Source organism: Anticarsia gemmatalis, chromosome 15, assembly GCF_050436995.1.
Source record: "Anticarsia gemmatalis isolate Benzon Research Colony breed Stoneville strain chromosome 15, ilAntGemm2 primary, whole genome shotgun sequence".
NCBI classification, from domain to species: domain Eukaryota; kingdom Metazoa; phylum Arthropoda; class Insecta; order Lepidoptera; family Erebidae; genus Anticarsia; species Anticarsia gemmatalis.
In genome coordinates, this window is record NC_134759.1 from 5,939,782 (window position 1) to 5,958,459 (window position 18,678).

The following is an 18,678-nucleotide window of genomic DNA, read 5'->3' on the forward strand; positions in this document are numbered from 1 at the left end:
AAATCAAGGGGGAAACGCAATGAGTTATAGGCCCACCCATTAACTGCCAGTAATTCAAACTTGTGGGCGGCAATCTAACGTGACCGTCATAGCATACAGAGGCTTTTTTTGGTAAAAATTGGCTGGCGTAAAATATCTCTCACTACAACCATTCGCGTCGATTTCATCAAAAGTCGAAGTGGCCTTGGCCAAAACCGATCGTAAAGTATAATAATTAACATCACCTACCTACATATTGCGTAGGTATAATACATATGTCTAGGTACGCAAAGTAAGGATATCTTCTGAATGCTTAAAGTTAGCAATAGTCGGTTCCCGATTGTAACTATTATAATATATTGGATGCCGAAAAACATGGACCACTCAAACCGCAATTAAATTATTGTTATCTTTTCTATTAGGTACCTACCTAGATATCGATTTCTATTCATGAAACTGTTTTAACTTTTGGCAACATTATAGACAGAAAATAATTAGGTACCTACCTAGGTATTGACTTTTTTTGACAATCAACATCAGAATCAGAAACAATCGGAATACTTTTTCGGATTGACATCTGTCTGATTGATTTTGATTTGTTGTTTCAGTATTTATTGATGGTTGGTACATATTCGGTTAAAAAATAAATAAAGAAAACGCGAAAAAAGGAATGCTTCTTTGCCTTAAACTTGCCTAGTACGACTAAATATTACTGTTTGGCGGCCTATTTCATTCCCGAGATGCAGGAAGTCAAGAAAAGGGTTCCTAGAAATAAAGATGTGACCGATAATAAAACCAAAGAAAGTAATGAAAGTACCATATTAAACCCTAATATAAAACCGTAAGTAATTTCTAGACAAAAAATCTCGTGTTATGTGATTTGCTTGATTAATACGCTTAATATATATTTCTTTTACGAATGCCGCTGCTATTTTTGTAACCTAATTTATTGTTAAATAAACCATGTCGTGGTTTTAGATAAGATATTTAAAATGTAATTTAAATGCATGGTATTACTTTTCAGAACTAACAAAAACATATCACTAAAAGTACTTTCTCGGGTTGTTATGATATTTTCTCTACTCATTGTAGTGTATTTCTCATCAAAGGACGATAAATTCAAAACATTTGCAAAGCAGTCTGATCTTTTGGTTGGAAAAGGTTTAGTTGTTGAATGTTCTCCTTCATATAGAAAAGAGTTGGACAAATATGAAGGATGTTTCCCTCAAGAATGTAAAAGATTTGTCACAGACAAAGTAATATCTGTACGAGAAGTGGATGAACTGTTAGCAATTGCTAAAAAAGGTCTCAAGATAGGTGGATCATCTGGTGGTGCATCAATACTAGACTTACACAGTGGTGCATTATCTATGGGCCAGCACTTCATAAATATATACAAAAATGAAAATGGTAAAAACTTGTTTGAGCAAAATGATTTTAACATTTACAGGGTAAGTAAAAAATAATAAACAGAATACTACATATCGGGCATATATTGTATCAGCATACAATATATGCCTGATATTGTGATTGAGCAGTTTTTTATTATTTTTTTTATTATGAGCATAATACCCTTGTTTCAGGTGATCAAAGAAAAAATTAAATATGCAGTGGCCCATCATTTTGGTGTTGATCCTAGTAAAATATATTTGACACACCCTACGTTTTTCTCTGAGATCACATCTAAACCAGCAGTGACCTTGCATGATGAATATTGGCATCCCCATGTTGATAAGGTATGTTTATCTGAAATCTTTTTATGAAGACTAATTTATTTAATATAAATGCAACAGTGTCTGAATGCTTTTGAGACACTAAGGTTAAATAATTTTTGTGTGGAGATTGTTAGGAAACATACCTAACTTTTTCAAAAATTTATGTTTACACTGAAACATGTTTTTGTTACAGGAAACATATCAATCTTTTCACTATACCACACTGCTTTATCTTGGAGATTACAACATTGATTTTAAGGGTGGAAGATTTGTTTTTGTTGATGAGAAGTTTAACAGAACTGTGGAACCAAGAAAGGCGCGACTTAGCATGTTTACCAGTGGCCGAGAAAATTTTCACTATGTGGAGAAAGTCACCTCTGGTGTCAGATATGCAATGACTATTTCATTTACATGTGATAAACAACATGCTATTGAAGATCCTAGTACCAATAAATACCAATAAACTAACTTTCCTGTCAAAGGCTTTTTATGATTCCATCATCTTCATCATTAACATTGGCGTGTGTCCATCTATTGCAGATGCTTTCTGATGAAATTATTTAGTGATATTTGGTATATTTATGACCGCCCATTGGTTATTATTTGAATGATGTGAAGAACTGAAAACCTTTTAAATATTGGCTCCATGACGCATTGGTTTAGGTCGCCACGCCGCTACCATTGCGTCGGGAGGTCATGGGTTCGATTCCCACACGGAACGATTATTTGTGCGACCCACAAATGATTGTTTCGGGACTGTTTGTATTTTGAGTCCGTTATTTGTATATTCGTATGAGGGCTGTCTTTAAAAAAAAAAAAACAAGTATAATTATAGCCCAAATAATTTATTGCAATGTAAGAAGGCATTTACATAAAAGAAGCAAATATCTATATGTCACGAGACATCAGTCTAACGTTGCTTGATATTGAATTATAACGAGAGAATAGAGACCTACAAAAACCATTAAAAAAATAGTAACAGTATACTATTGACGACTAGCAACATTGAATAATCTGTCATGCATAATTACGAATTTCCGAGTTTATTTACACCTAACTTCAGTTCGGATAATTTCAAAACAAAACATAGTCGCTTCTCTGACGTTGACGTTGTATTTTTATAAAAAACAAAATATAAAACATGTCACAAAAATCCTAGTTTTTGAATAAGCAAAATTTCAGTGTAACTGGTCCGTTCCAAGCGTTATTGGATTCATAAATTTTTTGTTTGGAGCGTGCACTAAGGTAAGGAAATATGAAATGCGCAAATCGTTGTTTCTGCACTTGTGGAAACTTATCGCGATTGCTTTCATTCCACCGTTTGGAGACCTTGGTAATTATCCTAATTTATATATATTATTTTGTTGTAGATACTTAGATGGACGGGTCTACCATTGACCATAGTGATTCAGATTCGGGAGATAGTTGGACAATTTTAGAACATAGTCCCGCGTATGGAGATGACGCGCCAGAATTTACCGAAAACAGTCATATACTCGAGCGGTAAGTGTTATTTCTATCAAGGTTTCGCGATATACTATATACTGCAGATATTTGTTTCACCACCTTGACCTAAAGTGTGTCCTTTCACATAAATTCGATGTTATGGATTCACATTAATATGCTGTCTAATGTTTGTAAGGTCAAATTGTTACTCAATCAATATGTAATTACTTAATTCTATGTTCCATTAGGTAGTTGTAGATCCAGTCACAATATTAGTAGAAAATTATAAGTTGTTATTGTCGCTATTAACAAAATTAAATATATTCAGTATTGTAGAAGCTTACAAATGTTATTTACAAACACAATATCAATATTGTAGACTGAGTTAGGTGTGGTTACAGTGTGGTATTTTTGTGTCGAGACTTTGTGATAGCAGTTATTTGTTTGACAAAAGGAGAGATGAAGAACATATCATTTAAAGAAATATATTACTTCAATATTATATTTTTATTGCATTAAGTGTGACTAATTGATTAAACAAGGAAATAGCGTACCTAATCATCTATTCAATGTAATTGCCTTGCAGTGCATTGTAGCACAAAATTACTATTAATGTATACTATTTTTTCCTAAATACAGGGAGACAGCAGACTCCTGTGAGGTAGCAGATTCAAATATAGACAAAGATGAAGATACAGATGGGATATCAATCATCAGTGACAGTGAACCAGAATCATCCACTCCTTGTGAGATGATGCATGACAAATTTTTAACAGAGGAGAGCCGTCCAACAGAATTACCACCTTCACAATTTATTTCGTTTGACCCACTGCCTCCCAATAGTAATAATAATGAAGAATCTATAGGGAGCGAGGAAGATTTTCTGGGCGATAATACTGGCAAACACAAAACTTATGTTCACAGAAGAAATAAGAGGCTAAGCACTGTACTCAATATTATTATGCTGGGTAGTGTAATCACTGCAGCTGGAGTGGCTATTGGTCATATGTGGGGTGCCAGGAACGAATGCTCTGTGCACACTACACCTTCAATTAACAAAATACTGTCTAATCTATATAAACTACAAGAAGAAAATACATATTTACGAAACAAATTAAAAGAACTAACACTTGTCAGTAGCTTACAGTTGCAACACAGAAAAATCAATGCAGTTGACAAAATAACATTTAAGCAACAAAGATGTAAAAAGATATATGAGGAGCCACTTAACAATAAAAACCCAGAGAGAATCACAAAATGTATTGACAATGAAATTAATCTTGTAGACAAAAATCTAAACAACCATTTAGTACAACCAGAGTTTGAGAAAGAGTTCATTAGGGATGTTGAAAAATTAAAACATATTTATCAACAAAATAGAAGCTGGCTAGATGATGAAGTCACAAAAAGAATTAAACATGAAGAGGAGGCTATAAAAAAAATGGTAAAAAGTCCTTTGAGCAGCATTACTGAGGAACACAAAGTATTGCAGGATGAACCTACGAAAAACACACCTGATTCAGTTGAAAGTAAGCCTGTTTTGAGCATTGATTCTGATGCAGAACTTCTGGACATAGGTGTTAAAAACAAATATGCTGAAAACCCTGTGTTAAGAGCTAAAAAGATCACATATGCAGACTCCCTCAAGTCTGAACAGCAGGCCCACAATATACAGAAGAGAGATATTAATAAAATTATAGATAAAGATCATAAAGATTTTATTATAAAGAAGAAGGCTAAAAAAGATAAGGATGTGACACTAAATGATATAAATTTTAGTGAGGAGGAGCTAAAGAAAGACGATAGATATACTGGACAAAAGCACAAGCAAGAAAAGAAAAAACGTGACAGACAAAAATTACACAAAAAGCAAAAGAGGAGAAACAAATATGAACAATGGGAAATGAAGGGTGGCTATATGAAAGATTATGATGACTTCTCAATTACTTCACTACAAGAAAATGACAATGTTTTCAAGAAGCCTGATGGTAATCAACTGAGCCGGGACTTTGAGAAAACACATTACATAAATCAATTTTCAGAGACAGAGAGCACTTTAAACATACATCCTAATAATAAGCCTAAAGAAATTCAAGTCAACAAGAAATTGGATAAGAGTACTGGGAAAAACGGTAAAAGTGATGATGTGAACTGGTTTGATAAAAGAGCTGCTCTAAGGACAGAAGCCCGGAAAAAACTCGAACATGAGTTATTTGGTGAGACAAGCCCTAACAATGCAGGATGGTATTTCCGACGCATGCAAAAACGCGAACAATGCCGTGCTAAGAGCGACAATAGCACTTACAAAAAGCTATCTAAACGCAATATGAATTTCAAAATGAAACACTAATTTACCAAAGAATTTGAATTGTTTTAATATACACAACATGAAAAAATTAAAATTTTGAGGTGCTTTTGGCTCTAAAGCAGGGTTAGTACAAACATCTCAAGCCCTGCTACCAAATACCGATAACATCAAGTGATGCTTGATAATAAAACCTTAGAACCTATTATTTTTTCTATATTTATAGCTGTTATGTGATTCAATATGTAGGTACATGTTTATGATGTTGTAATTATACTTTAATATACAATTTCTTACACTATTAGAAACATTAGCTGTTAGAAATAAAGGATTAATCTTCAGTAGTAATCACATAGCAGCAATAACTTAGTCAAGTAGAGATATTTTAAACTGTTAAACACTTGCATATTATATGTTTTAAAGGGTTTCATGCATATTAATGTTTGATGTTATAGGAAGTGATTATAAAAGCTTTACCAGGTGATAGACACCTAATACTGACTACTGTCAATTTTCTATTGTATAATGTTTAATTTTAGATGCATTCTATGGCTATTGTAATGTAGATCGCTATAACTATCTTTTGACTCTATGTAGTGATGTCCGACCGCTAGTTCCCCTTCTGAATTAGTGTTTATGAATGAAACACAATCCCCGTCTAAATATGATCAGTTACTAGTGCATTTATGCATTTTTATTATCATTATACCTAACATTCTGTTGGACATTACTAATCATAGTATTTACTTATGAGCTGTTAAAACTATTTTTGCCATTGGTTGTCGTTCAGCACGCGCATCGGGTGACATTCCGGCAGTTGTATTTTATTTAGATAAATATTAGGTATTATACATAGCACTTTAATTCGGATATTATTTAATTATATATTATAGTAGTACACATACTATTCTTATACTTGCCCTTATGGATTCCGCATCCCGTGATAATTAAAAAAACAGTATTTTCAAAATTAACTGGTGTTAAAATTAATAATAAATAAAGAAATAAAAACAAAACTCGTGTTTCAATGTTTATTCCATTGACCACATTCAAGATTCATATTGCATTAAGTTTCCCAAGAGCTATTCATAGCTTCTAAATAATATAATTTAATGTATTTTGCAATAGCTAGGTATTTTTAAGTTTTACTGGTTTTTGAGCTAGTAAAAGGTAAATTGATGACCAGTAAGTTTATTAGTCACACTGATATATACATAAGAATAAGAATATAGTAAAAACACATAATATTCGCCAGTTTGGCGTATTGACCATTATCGAATTCTTTCATGATAAGTAAATTTGCAAGATTGTACATTTATTCGTCTCCTATTGCACCACTAAATACTAAGTTAATGGCTGCATTTACGTCACCTGAAAGCAAAAAAAACAATCACTTATTTATTCTGGCTTGCCATTACCATATCCAGTATCAAATCGGGTTATCGTAAGTACTTTGTTATCGTATTCGATTGCCTTAAAAACAAAGTTTATCAAGAGCTATAATTTCCAAAACATGCGAAGCGTTGCACGCTATCTAAATGACATATTTATAATATGTACAGACTTCTATAAATAAATAAATTTGCTCACCTGCGCAAATAAGTAATGCGCGAATATTGAGCCCATCGTCTAACAGTCCCATTTCATGCATGTGCTGCAACTGCGTAGAAAAGTCTTCGTTGTTCTCTCTTGCTGCTACTGGACTTTGTGATGACGACGCTGCAAAACAAATATAAATTTAGAGATTTTATATATTATAATAATAAATAATATAACAACATGATCACCCGTCAGCACTAATCGGTCAACAGGAGTTATTTAACGAGATTACACCGATATTATTATTATTTCAATATTTTTTTCCGTCGTCTTGGTCTCAGTACAAGTTCGTAATCGGAACCTTTGTAACAGAGTAAGGAAAAGTAAAATACAAAATAAGAACAATACATTTAAAGCTAAAGAATAGAAATACGAGTATGCGCTAAGCACTATGGATCAAAACATATTTATGTACCTAAGCATCATATAAAGTGTAGAATATTCATATAAAGGTGTTATATCAACTGCCGCGAAAAAAGACGCATTTTTATTATCAACATACATTCTTACATACTAGGAGTAGGACAACAACAAAAGAATATGAAAAAGAAAAAACTGCTAGAAGAATAAAAACCAAAAATAATACATGACACAGTGTATGTATTATTTAACATGCCCATGCTGTACGATAAGGCTCATGCAATAGACACTTGTATAATAATGTCTTTGGCACAAAGAAGTCTGTTAACGGACGTATTGACCTTCGATCCTATCATTTCCTGGATTCGAGACAGTACGCGTAAGGTCGAGGCCTTGCTGCTGCTCGTCGCTAGGGGGCGCGGGCGAGCCAGTACCTGACATCATTCGGTCTCTTTCAGTGACGGTAGCGGCAAGCCTTGCCAGTTCCTGTGCTGCTACAGAAGCACAACATCAGATACTATTTATTTCAACATTATGTAATCTTACACCACAGACCACAAATATAGACATTATGAATATTTGATACTAATTTGTAGTCCCAGACTTCAAAAGGGAATCACGAAAAAGTTAAATAAGATTGCTTTAATATTCATCACTGTGGATGCAAAAAAAATATAATATGTCTATTTGCTGATATTCGACCCCAGGAACCTATCATCACGTTTATCAAAGAAAGAATACAGTCATGGAATATAAGAAGCTGTCACCTTACAAAAAATATAAAACAGGAAATATAGTTGCAGTACCATTGTTGCTCTGATCCATGGGTGTTCCACTGGGATATCTGCTGGTAGATGTTCTGTTTATAGCCTCTGATATTGCTTCACTAAACATTTCAGGTGTTATCAGCGATCGCATAGGAGCTAGAAAGAAAATAAAGTTCATTGTAAGTAAATATGCAGATATGGCTGGTTAATTGCCGTATTTCTTTAGAAAATTCTGAAATAAATAAAAAAAAATTACGTGTGAAATAATATTTTGCTTAAATAATGTTAGAAATTACCTGAGCCTGTTGGAGTGCCGGACTCAGTAGCGGAGGACGTAGTTCTGCTCGATTCGCCGGCAGACTGTATAAGCCTTAGAAGGCTATCCTGACTGCCGGCACCGCGGCTGCTCGATGACGATATCGCGTCTGTTGCTGCCTAAATGTATAACGAACATTTAAAATTTGCTTTTTTAATTAGTTTAAAGTTGGAACTTTGCAAAATGAGTTGAGAGTTCAAATGGTAGCGAAAGATAAGACCAATTCTTATATACATCTTTGTGTTAGGCAATTTGCTATACTGGTAATGTCCTCATTTGGCAGAAGATGAAATTAAATTCTTATCGGCATTTCGAATGTTCAATAATTACCAGGACCAGCATTCACACTAATCATACAAAAAATAGAGTTTTTAGTGATGTAAAGCATATGATTAGTATTATAGAACTGACCTGTAAAGCAGCCGTGAACTGCTCTTGCGTGATGGGATTCCTCTCAGTTTCTTCACTTTCTTCTTCATCAGCATCTTCGTCTTCAGACAGTGCCTCTAATGAATAAGCGAAGCCTGATGTGGGCACTGAAACAAGAGGTAAAAACATGAGTTATGTTTGACTCACAATTAATGTAGGTGTGTCATTCACAGTGGACTTACATCAATGTGTCATAACAATCTAGCATACAATCATTGTGTGGTTGGGTTCTTTACTTGTACTCAACAAGAATTTATTATTTTCTATCTAAGTAAGAGATTGCATGTTCTCATCAAACTGAGGTCTTCCTCTGTGGTTAAGCACAAAGGAAGGCAAAAGCAAATAACAAAAACTTTCTGGCAAGAAAATAATAATAGCCATAGATATAAAAATGTCAGTTGAAGTTAGGAATAACTTCTTCCTGCTTGCTCTTGTCTTCTCTCAACACACTTGTTGAATTTACCACTTCTGGTGTTAGTCGTGGAATAAGAACCAAGAGTGCATAACACTCAGCCACTGACCACAGAACAAAACTCAAAAGGGTATCAATCAAAGGAATTTATGTTATACCATGTCAAAAATTCTGTTATGTCAATAACTGAGTTTTTCTACTTACCACTGTCAGTTGAAGATGTAGTACTGTTTCGAGACCGTACAAGTCTTGTCAAATGTCTAAGAGCAGCAGGTAACTCAGGGTGAGCATTTGCACCTCGTCGCATTGTGTGTATGTTAGCTCCCAGGGCAGCCAGCAATTCCACTTCATGCAGAATTGATAGAGCCACACAATCTTCACCAATTGATGGAGCTTGTTCTATGATTTCAGCCATTGCAGAATCGTCATTTAAAAGCTGAAAAACCAATTAGAACAATAAAAAACATTTCAGGTTTTTATCCTAAACTGAAAACACTCAAAATTGTAAAGAATAATAACATAGCAACAATACAATAGCACTACTATGAGTAACAAGGATCTGTATTGTTTCTATGCAATGAAGCAGCATGCATCACAAGTCGCTTAACATATGGGCAGAATGGAGATTATATTAAGACAATACTTGTTCAAAGGTCTAATTTTGGAAATCAAATAGTGAAAAAGTATAACAATAGTGTTAAGGTAGATATAGAATATACTTTTGAAATTGACATGACCAAGGACTGATTTAATTTACATTACTTGACAGCTTGTGTGTTATAATAAAGAACTAGCAATAAGTACCTGCATAGCTCGAGTCCATCCTGGTGCATTAGGTGTGCAACCTAAAGTTCTTAAAGAAGTATTAAGCAGTTGTAGATCATTGTCAGAGAATGTTGGTGGAGGTGCAGCTGGAGGTTGAACCTTTTTCTTAACCACATGCACCATTTCCCCACTCTTCACTCCACTGTCTTGTAGAGTCAAATCATCCTTTAAAATCTTACCATGATGTATCAATTCTGTAAACATTTCAGCCTTATTTTTTACATACCCAATAATGTTTTATACCTAGGTATTTAATTAATAAGTGTTAATAATCATCATTACATTCTGTCATTCATTCATTCTTTAAACCTTAATATGCTGCTATACATTATTATTGTTAAGATTAAAGTTTCATACTACTTATGTAAACAAATAGTAATTTGTATACCATACCCAAGGAAGCAGAAGGCACATTTGCTTTCTTTTCTGCTTCTGATTTAAGATTGTCAACAGTGTTGTCTAGAGCAAAGTTCTCAAGCTTGTAGCGTTCTATAGGTCCAGGTTTTACTTTGATCCCGAGGAATATGCACGGTTGATTGTCCATATTGTTCCACTTACTCTTTCGGAGTTAAGATCTGTAATTATATGAGAAGAAACATACATGAATTAAGTTAGAGCTCGTAAATGTCTCTACCGACTTGCGCTTATGTACTTCCAGAATGTGTAACGTAGACTTATTGTACAAAAGGATAAATAAATAATAAAATAGGGAGACTATAGTAATTTTCCTGACCTGATAAGCTTGGCAATCACACTCACGTTATTTGAAGAAATATAGGACGTAGCTTCTTGAAAGCTGCCAATTGCTTCGTTGTGTGTTAATTATTTGCTTATTGTGCGATTTTATTGTAAAAAATACACTTTACTTTTCGCAATTTCGCCCGTCATCACAAAGCTACAGATAAAATTTAGTTAGCATTTTAGCAAATATGCAATATTCGCCTCACTTCATTATCTACCTGAAGTGACAGCTAGCAGAAAAACGATCAATAATCATTTTTTAATAACTGGTAATACTTCATCGAATTTGAATGAGCAATTAGTAGGACATTGGCAATGTAAGATGAACACTGCAACATTATAATTCCGCACCACTCATACCTAGATAGAGAAGATGATTGATATTATTTCGCAAAATCTATTCTCCTGAAAAGTATAAGAATATTGACTCATATGTAGAAGCCTTAACGAGAATAGGTACCTAGCTGCAGAACATTCGGACTCTTTCGTTGTGTATTTTAATATGGTAACACGAATCAGTTACATACCCCCACTATCTTCACGGCAGCGCAGTTCCCGCTGTCTTTTTACCCCCGCCCCCTCGTATTTCTGTGAAAAGAAAAAGAAAAGCCTCATTCTGCCCTCTATTTATTTATCACATCAGGAATTCATGATATTTATTTAATTTATTTCACTAGGTAGGTGTATATTTATTATAATAATAATCTTTCTTGATTTGTTTATGTGCCATTCCATCAGGCAAAATAGATGTAAACAAATAAAAGATCTCACATCTTATAGTTTATTTTGTTTAAATGGTGATCCTTTATAAAATAAAATGTACATTGTAGTGTAATATTAAAGCTATGAAGATTTATCAATGTTGTTTATATTTTGAATAAACAGACCGGTGATAATAAAATGGCTGCACTAGTAGTACCATCTCGGTTCGCCGGCCTCAAGATAGAAGATGACGAGTATCCTTCGTCTTCTGATAGTCAGAAATCTAAGAAGACTACTAAGGTGCCCACTGCCAAGAAGTCCGAGCCTAAAAAGTCAAAGAACAACAATAATATAAAACCCCAGGTAGGTTCCAATCAAATGTCAAAGGTTCATTATTTAAAATCGAATCAATATGTACATATAGAAGTGCATTATTATTTGTGTGTAAAAACACTTGCAAAGAATTATTATCTCTGCGGGTGTTAGTTGTGTTTTGTTGTGATAGATGTTATAAAAATTATATTTATACTTATTGGAACAAAACAAGAAAATTGGTAGATAGCTGTTTGAGATTCAAGTAAAAAACAATTCATTAATTTCACATTTGGTATCTGTTTGATATAGAAATCAGATATTTCTAACAGGCACTGCAACTATGCAGTCATACACAGTTGTAATCACACTTTGCTTTTAAATGATACTATTACATACACATACATATGATTGCTGTATTATCTAGTTTGCATCTAGTCTTACCTTAATGTACTAAATTTTATAGTCTATTGATATTGGGTGTTATAAAGATTACTTAGCGTACTGTGCTGAGCGAGTGTCAAACAATAGGCAAATAACAGTTTGTAGTATCAAGAATTTATGCTTTTGATAGAGAAATTGACAATTACGATGACAAGCAAAACAAAATAGAACATTTTTGTGACATGTTTTTGAGCGAAAGTGCAACAGCTTCACACATGGCAGCTGTAATGTAAACGTCTACATTAAAGCATGACATGATGTCAGTGTTACACCTCTTCAAAGAAACTATCAGGGGACAACGAACAACAGATGGGACTTGAAAGATAATTGGTACATCTTAGCAGGTGGAAAGCTCATTGATTGAGACGTGTTACAATGGAATGAAGGGAGATACACAAAATTACATCCCGTGTGTGATACTAAGCTAATCTTATGAATATAATATACATTATAGCAATTGTTTATGTATGTGTATCCCTTTTCCGTTCCAATTATAATTTCTTCGTAGATCTACTGGCCTGCCCTGGTGATACTAATATCAACATTTAGTAATTGCACTTTTAAACATTTGAGAATAATTCTATTTATTGTTGAAAATCCATTCAGTAGATTTTGAGTGTATTGCAAACAGAAAGACAGATGCAGTTAATGAACAATTTATAAAATGTGTGTAAATGAGCAGTGATTTAGACAGCCGCCTAGGTTACAGTATTCTGGAAAAATAGTAGTATATAGTTCTGGTCTGACATCAAATGAACAAATATAAAAAAAACATACAGAGAGAGAGAGGCACTGCTTCTACCTCAAGTGTTACTCATGCTAGCTATCCAACTAGTTATCAAGTGCCATATCTTTAATTATGGCTTATAAGACATTTACTCCCAACATCTCATCATCTTATTTAGATTCAACTGATGCCAAAAAAGAAGAAGTCCAGGCAGAACAATACCTCTGATGAACAATGGGAAATTTGGAAGCAGAAGGATGAGGAACTGATTGATGGCAACTTTGAAAATGAACTTCAGCAAGTAAGTTTTTTAACAGAGAGAAACAGCCATTTAGGGTTAATATTTTAGCCACAAAAAGGCTCTAATTTTAATTTGAGTCCTAGAAAAAGCTTTTGCCAAGATTGTGTTGTGATAGTCAGGTAAAATTCCCAGTTTAATATGTTTTATGATTATTTAAATTTAACATTATTATGTAATTTATATTGTAAGTTTAAGAAACAGAGGATTTCTATAAAAATATTTTTTACTCAGAGTGCTCATAATACAAAATAAAATCAATAATAGTATGTTCTCCGTCTACTAGTTACAAACAAACATAATCCTCCCTCTACTAGTTGAAAATACAAATCATTATTCATTTAATTTATATGTACTACCAATAAGAATGGTGTTCTTATTTTTGTTTAATGCTCACATATGATTATGTATCTTAAGATCTAGCTGTGCATTGCAGTTTCATATGTTTATGATAATATGATAATGTAAAATAATAATATACCTATCACACACCAAAACCTCTTTTGAATCGGTCCTGTAGTTCAAAAGTTACATACAAATTATTGCAAATAAATCAAAAATGCATTTTAGCTTATTTCAACAATTTCAGTGTATCTATCATCCTCCTTATCATTGATGGTGGTACATTTGTTAAAATGTCATGACAAAGAACCAAATGTATTATTTGTCATGTTGACTGTACATGCAACACGAGGCAGCTCAGCTCAGCTCCATCATTTAGTAAATTAGATTGCCATCAGTGCAGCTTTTGAAACAGAGAAACTGCATCACACTTGCATCTCACTGCACTCTCATCTTTTGGCTTAGGGAGCCACACCTTACTAATTTCAACTCTAAGTATGGGGCACTCTGGGTACTATAAGAAGTATTTTTAAGCAGAACATAATTCCAGGCTATTCTCTTATCCAAGCTGGACTTGGAAGAGAAAAAGGATGTTTACAAGCTGACCAAGAAGGAGGCTGATAGTGATAAAAAGGCGCAAGAGCAGAACACCCGCGCCAATAACAAGAAACAGAAGAAGAAGAATGTCATGAGTCTTGATCAATTTAATGATATGCTGGCCCTTGGTGATGATTGGAAGAGTAAGTTTATACTTTGATATTCAAGCCTTAGATACATCAACATCTGTGACAAGAATAGAAATAAAAGTGTAGATGCTTATGAAATATGTTTCAATTAAATTCTTCATATTTATTTTCACAACATCTGCATGAGTAATTTGTTTTGAGTAAAAATATTTAGTAGACAGTTTCCTTTGTTGAATGTACATTATGCATAACTTCGTTAAAATGTTGGGGTTACACTTCCAGTGAATCACATTGACGAGAAGCATCCAGCAGAACTTGTGAAGGCTCCAGAAGTAAAAGATACCGAATTTTTCGAAAGGGTTAAAAATGAAACAAAAAATGAGCTTTTAAGAGACAAAATTAACGACAGAGTAAAGAATCGCCAGGCTCCATCTGATGAGATAGTCACTCGCGTCCAGTTTACCGAAGCCCTTGAGAGGAAAGATAAAGAAATCGCAACTTTGAAGCAAGAGGTTACGAGTTTAAAGGAGGAGCTCTTCACAGTGAAGTCCAGGAACAAAAAGTTATGCAACATACTTGGACAGGGTGAAAGTAAGTAAAGATATTATAGTAGTAAAAAATTATAAAAAAATACATTTGTTGAGTAAGTCCACGGACAGGGACCACAACCCAAAGTTATATTTTCTGATATGCATAGCTTTGTTCCGTTTTTGTGTTGTAACTTTTGATATAGAAATATAATTATAATTGCAGTGAAAGACAAAGCCGAGGTGTTGGTGGAGGTAGAAAGGCTGCGGGCGGTGCAGTCGGAGCTGACAGCCGAGCTCGCGGCTCTACACACTGATTTGGAAAAGGAACGATCCAGGAATACAGACCCCAGGACAAAAGATAAGGTGAGAAATGTAAGTTGATCGTTTTTTTACTAATCCTAAACATAAGGTAGTGCAATAGTTTAACCTAATTGAACAATTAATCAGGGTTGAGACTAGGGTTGCCAACATTTATTTGACAAAATAGAGTATATCTAATTTTAGGTGATAAAGAGTATGGACTTATAAAATTAGAGTATGGTATCACCCACCCTAGTCGATAAAGATCACAAATATTAATTCTCTGGTAAATTTTGACCCACTAGCCATAACCATTTGAGACAGACAGATTGGCTTGGTGACATAGCCTCGATCTTAACTACTGGATAAAAAAACAGTTATGTGACACAATCTGCACAGCACTAACATTGTGGCAATGCTTGTTTATAGGAACTTAAAGGTTTTCCTAATGCTGCATATTTTTTTTGAGTCGTGGTGTAGCACAAATAATCATCATAAATATTTTAATTTTACAGAAGTATAGCACGACAAAGAAGAAAAACAACATACGTTTCGATGTGTCATCCGAGGCCATGATTACAAAAGAGTCAAGTACTGGATAATTGGGCAGTGTACTTCTTTCTTAAATATATAAGTATGTCATAACAAACGAAATAAATGTAAACCATCAATGAGATTTTTATTCTTTGTATTCTGATGGACTATGACAGGTATTATTTTAGAGATTATTTAATAATATTCTATTCTTGGATGTCCTAAAAACTTAGTGTAAATATGAATGTTGTTCGCACTCTAATTTCATAGTGAAGACTTTTAAATTGTACTGAATTAAGAATCTCAAATTATCTCAATTATTTTAGTATTCGTCAATTTTAAGTGAACAAAAATATTTTTAGGTATACTATTTTATATTTTGTATTGTGATGCAAGAAATTTTATGTTTGTTAACAATACAAAAATCTTATTTAAACTATATGTACCTCAAAATAGACAAAAACGTGTAAATTTGGCAGTTGTTAAACTATTTTATTTTATATTCAGTTATATTTTTTGAATTATGTATTAGCAGGTTTAGTTTTCATGACACTCAGATATTATTGCAAATTATAAATTTAAAATTTAATACCAATTTAAAAATATCAGTGTGTAATAAAATATAGTAATAATCTTAACATCTCAACTTTCCACTTAATAAAATAAACAGTGCATCCAATCTCTATTGAATGTAATGTTGTAGTACGTATTAATGTTTCCGTTTCGCTGTTGTTCCTAGACTAAAAAAAGAAATAAATGTATTAGCCGAATAGTAATTAGTAAAACATATGATATAAGTATTCTAATACAGATACACTTAAAAGTAGTTTGTAGACAAAAAATATTTTAGTGAATCTGCAGTGTCATGCACAAGTTGTCTCATCATCATAGTTTTGTTGATTGTCTGAAAAACCGTAATTCTTTTAAGTTCGCTGGTTTTCTAATATCAAGAATTATCATGTAGAACTCGAAAGTTGCATGTTTTGATAAACATTTCCTTAGCGCAGTTACTCTTAAGAGAGTTATGGAATTGGACAACTAAAATTTATAATTATATATTCATTCCTTGTGTTCTGTATTTTATTATACATATTAGCATTTCTTTTGATTGTGATTGGTGCATAAAATTGCCATTAATTTAGTTGATTGTTTTCTCTGTGATTTCAAACCATGGAAATGGTGATTAGGGCTTTATAATTTTTTATATGAATAAATAAAACATTATTTGAATCAATGCACGATTTTATTGCCACATCTAATTACATACACAATTATAATTGATAAAACAGAATATTCGACTACAATGAAAATGTAATACTAACCCGGTTTAATATAATGTGTGCACAATTAATTGTTAGTTTCTAAAGCACTATTTAAAGAATAAAATTGTGTATCAATTGATCGACGCGCCGCCTGATGAGTCTTAGAACCGAAACATCAGACAACTGGAAACTCATTTACATTAATGTTATATTCTTACAAGTAGCTAAGTGATAAATAACAGTACTACTAATGTTTTAAAATTATGCATAGTCACATGAAAAAGGACACAAACAATGCTTCTTAAATAATATTCATAAATATTATTGGCATTCTTGTTCCAGATACAGGCACAATTGTATAAACTCCATTGTAGATACAGATTATAATTATTTGGGAATAGACATGACAAGCTAAGTTTACGTACATTACAAGTTAAACAGTGTACTGAGTGGATACAATGCAAGAGGTAATACTAGCTAACACTATATTCAAATACATACGGATTTATTAAACGCGATACAACTGTGCAATGCCTGGTAGCACAAATGCCTAAGTTTTTGACTAGCTGTTTTACTTTGTCTATAATACAGGTATGCAATATAAGCGATTAAACAGATTTCAGTTCTAACATAATGGATACCCAGTGTGACGACATACAACATTACTTTAAACTTATAATTACTAAATACTCAATAATTCATTTGTGCAAAAAATATGAATCATTAATATTAATGCGTAATGAAGACTTATGTAAATACCTATGTACTTATATTATACAAATGTCATATTGGCAGTAATAGTGATTATGGCAACGTGAATTTGATTTCTAGAATATTTTTGGTCCAAAACAATTTATATCATACATTATTTCTTCCACAATACGTCAAATTGTATTATTTTAAAGAAATACATACACCACTTTAATACTGATGTTACAGAATATAAAATATTATTGATTAGTAGTTATTAACTAAGCGAAGACTATGTTATACCTAGTTACTTATAATATGGCAGTAAGTGGTAATTGCAGAGCATTGTTTCACGTACTTGCGAGATTCGCACGTCACCACGCAGTGGTACTATTCGAGTACTTACACGCAACTGATTAATGTCTATTCGATGGGTTATATAATATTGCAAAAATACGTAACAAGTACAAAACACTGGCTCTTATTGTCACATCACTCCACGATATCACCTCCACCGAGTGTTGCTCTCGTAGAGTCCCACACTTTATCACTTCACCGATTCTCCCTATCACTTCAAGTGATATCTTTCATAAATTTGCTCCGCTCTTAACCCTTGTAAGCTCAAAATAGAGCACGTATTTTCTGCTTCTTGACCGGTAAGGGTCTTTTGCCGCCCCGTAGGACTTAAATTGTTATCAAAAAGTATTAAGCGTACATTTCTGAAAACTTAGTTGACGCTTGTTTACATTTTTGTGATAGATATGATTGTTATAATCATGTAGATCGTTTTTCCATTCGTATCTCGTTGGATCGTTAACAAGCCGGTACTTCTGTACATATGATTTTATTGATCGGTTTACTCAGTTCGTCGCATTCGGAATCATCTATCACTTTGTTCGTTATTTTGTCCACGCAGTATACGTTGCGTTCTTTCGTCGCGTCTTCACCCTGAAATAG

General features: G+C 33.2%; 5 protein-coding genes across 10 annotated transcripts in view; 3 read left to right on the forward strand and 2 right to left on the reverse strand.

The window, feature by feature from the left end:
- The first annotated feature begins 498 nt into the window (after positions 1-498).
- LOC142979084 (2-oxoglutarate and iron-dependent oxygenase domain-containing protein 3-like) lies at positions 499-2,175 on the forward strand. The gene is made up of 4 exons (XM_076123857.1): positions 499-820; positions 1,004-1,430; positions 1,563-1,715; positions 1,888-2,175. The coding sequence occupies exons 1-4, from the start codon at positions 720-722 to the stop codon at positions 2,155-2,157; spliced, it is 951 nt and encodes a 316-aa protein (XP_075979972.1). The 5' UTR covers positions 499-719; the 3' UTR covers positions 2,158-2,175.
- Positions 2,176-2,738: 563 nt separating this feature from the next.
- Positions 2,739-6,461, forward strand: LOC142979082 (uncharacterized). Its single transcript, XM_076123851.1, has 3 exons — positions 2,739-2,939; positions 3,065-3,197; positions 3,780-6,461. Exons 2-3 carry the CDS (start codon positions 3,073-3,075, stop codon positions 5,488-5,490), a joined length of 1,836 nt encoding a protein of 611 aa, XP_075979966.1. The 5' UTR covers positions 2,739-2,939; positions 3,065-3,072; the 3' UTR covers positions 5,491-6,461.
- A 1-nt stretch (position 6,462) lies between these two features.
- LOC142979083 (ubiquitin-like protein 7) lies at positions 6,463-11,110 on the reverse strand. 4 transcript variants are annotated; one of them, XM_076123854.1, is made up of 10 exons: positions 10,913-11,110; positions 10,547-10,728; positions 10,133-10,347; positions 9,533-9,764; positions 8,899-9,023; positions 8,468-8,606; positions 8,211-8,327; positions 7,746-7,895; positions 7,036-7,164; positions 6,463-6,816 (listed from the first exon to the last, which is right to left on the reverse strand). In XM_076123854.1, the coding sequence occupies exons 2-10, from the start codon at positions 10,695-10,697 to the stop codon at positions 6,761-6,763; spliced, it is 1,314 nt and encodes a 437-aa protein (XP_075979969.1). In that variant the 5' UTR covers positions 10,698-10,728; positions 10,913-11,110; the 3' UTR covers positions 6,463-6,760. The 4 variants fall into 4 exon arrangements, with proteins under 4 accessions (XP_075979969.1, XP_075979967.1, XP_075979968.1 ...); XM_076123852.1 differs by having other exon boundaries at positions 7,746-7,898; XM_076123853.1 differs by having other exon boundaries at positions 7,746-7,898; positions 10,887-11,110.
- A 318-nt stretch (positions 11,111-11,428) lies between these two features.
- LOC142978669 (G kinase-anchoring protein 1-like) lies at positions 11,429-17,003 on the forward strand. Of its 2 annotated transcripts, none has more exons than XM_076123173.1 (7): positions 11,429-11,571; positions 11,780-11,959; positions 13,258-13,380; positions 14,270-14,459; positions 14,688-14,996; positions 15,159-15,307; positions 15,751-17,003. In XM_076123173.1, exons 2-7 carry the CDS (start codon positions 11,795-11,797, stop codon positions 15,835-15,837), a joined length of 1,023 nt encoding a protein of 340 aa, XP_075979288.1. In that variant the 5' UTR covers positions 11,429-11,571; positions 11,780-11,794; the 3' UTR covers positions 15,838-17,003. The 2 variants fall into 2 exon arrangements, with proteins under 2 accessions (XP_075979288.1, XP_075979289.1); XM_076123174.1 differs by having other exon boundaries at positions 15,159-15,298.
- AdamTS-B (ADAM metallopeptidase with thrombospondin type 1 motif B) overlaps positions 16,991-18,678 on the reverse strand; it is a 70,834-nt gene continuing 69,146 nt past the window's right edge. For both annotated transcript variants that reach the window (XM_076123170.1, XM_076123172.1), the window contains exon 20: positions 16,991-18,669. In XM_076123170.1, coding sequence (XP_075979285.1) covers positions 18,535-18,669 — 135 coding nt within the window. In that variant the 3' untranslated portion in view covers positions 16,991-18,534. The remainder of the gene's footprint in view (positions 18,670-18,678) is intronic.

Excerpts from the sequence above, each read along its gene's own strand:
- LOC142979084 (XM_076123857.1), top strand. The coding sequence starts at position 720 with ATGCAGGAAGTCAAGAAAAGGGTTCCTAGAAATAAAGATGTGACCGAT. Across the intron at positions 821-1,003 it reads TTAAACCCTAATATAAAACC|AACTAACAAAAACATATCAC; the intron begins GTAAGTAATTTC and ends ATTACTTTTCAG. Across the intron at positions 1,716-1,887 it reads GGCATCCCCATGTTGATAAG|GAAACATATCAATCTTTTCA; the intron begins GTATGTTTATCT and ends TTTTTGTTACAG.
- LOC142979083 (XM_076123852.1), bottom strand. The coding sequence starts at position 10,697 with ATGGACAATCAACCGTGCATATTCCTCGGGATCAAAGTAAAACCTGGA. Across the intron at positions 10,348-10,546 it reads TGTGCCTTCTGCTTCCTTGG|AATTGATACATCATGGTAAG; the intron begins GTATGGTATACA and ends AAATGTTTACAG. Across the intron at positions 8,607-8,898 it reads AGTTCACGGCTGCTTTACAG|GCAGCAACAGACGCGATATC; the intron begins GTCAGTTCTATA and ends TTATACATTTAG.
- LOC142978669 (XM_076123173.1), top strand. The coding sequence starts at position 11,795 with ATGGCTGCACTAGTAGTACCATCTCGGTTCGCCGGCCTCAAGATAGAA. Across the intron at positions 13,381-14,269 it reads TTGAAAATGAACTTCAGCAA|GCTATTCTCTTATCCAAGCT; the intron begins GTAAGTTTTTTA and ends ACATAATTCCAG. Across the intron at positions 14,460-14,687 it reads CCTTGGTGATGATTGGAAGA|TGAATCACATTGACGAGAAG; the intron begins GTAAGTTTATAC and ends TTACACTTCCAG.
- LOC142979082 (XM_076123851.1), top strand. The coding sequence starts at position 3,073 with ATGGACGGGTCTACCATTGACCATAGTGATTCAGATTCGGGAGATAGT. Across the intron at positions 3,198-3,779 it reads AACAGTCATATACTCGAGCG|GGAGACAGCAGACTCCTGTG; the intron begins GTAAGTGTTATT and ends TCCTAAATACAG.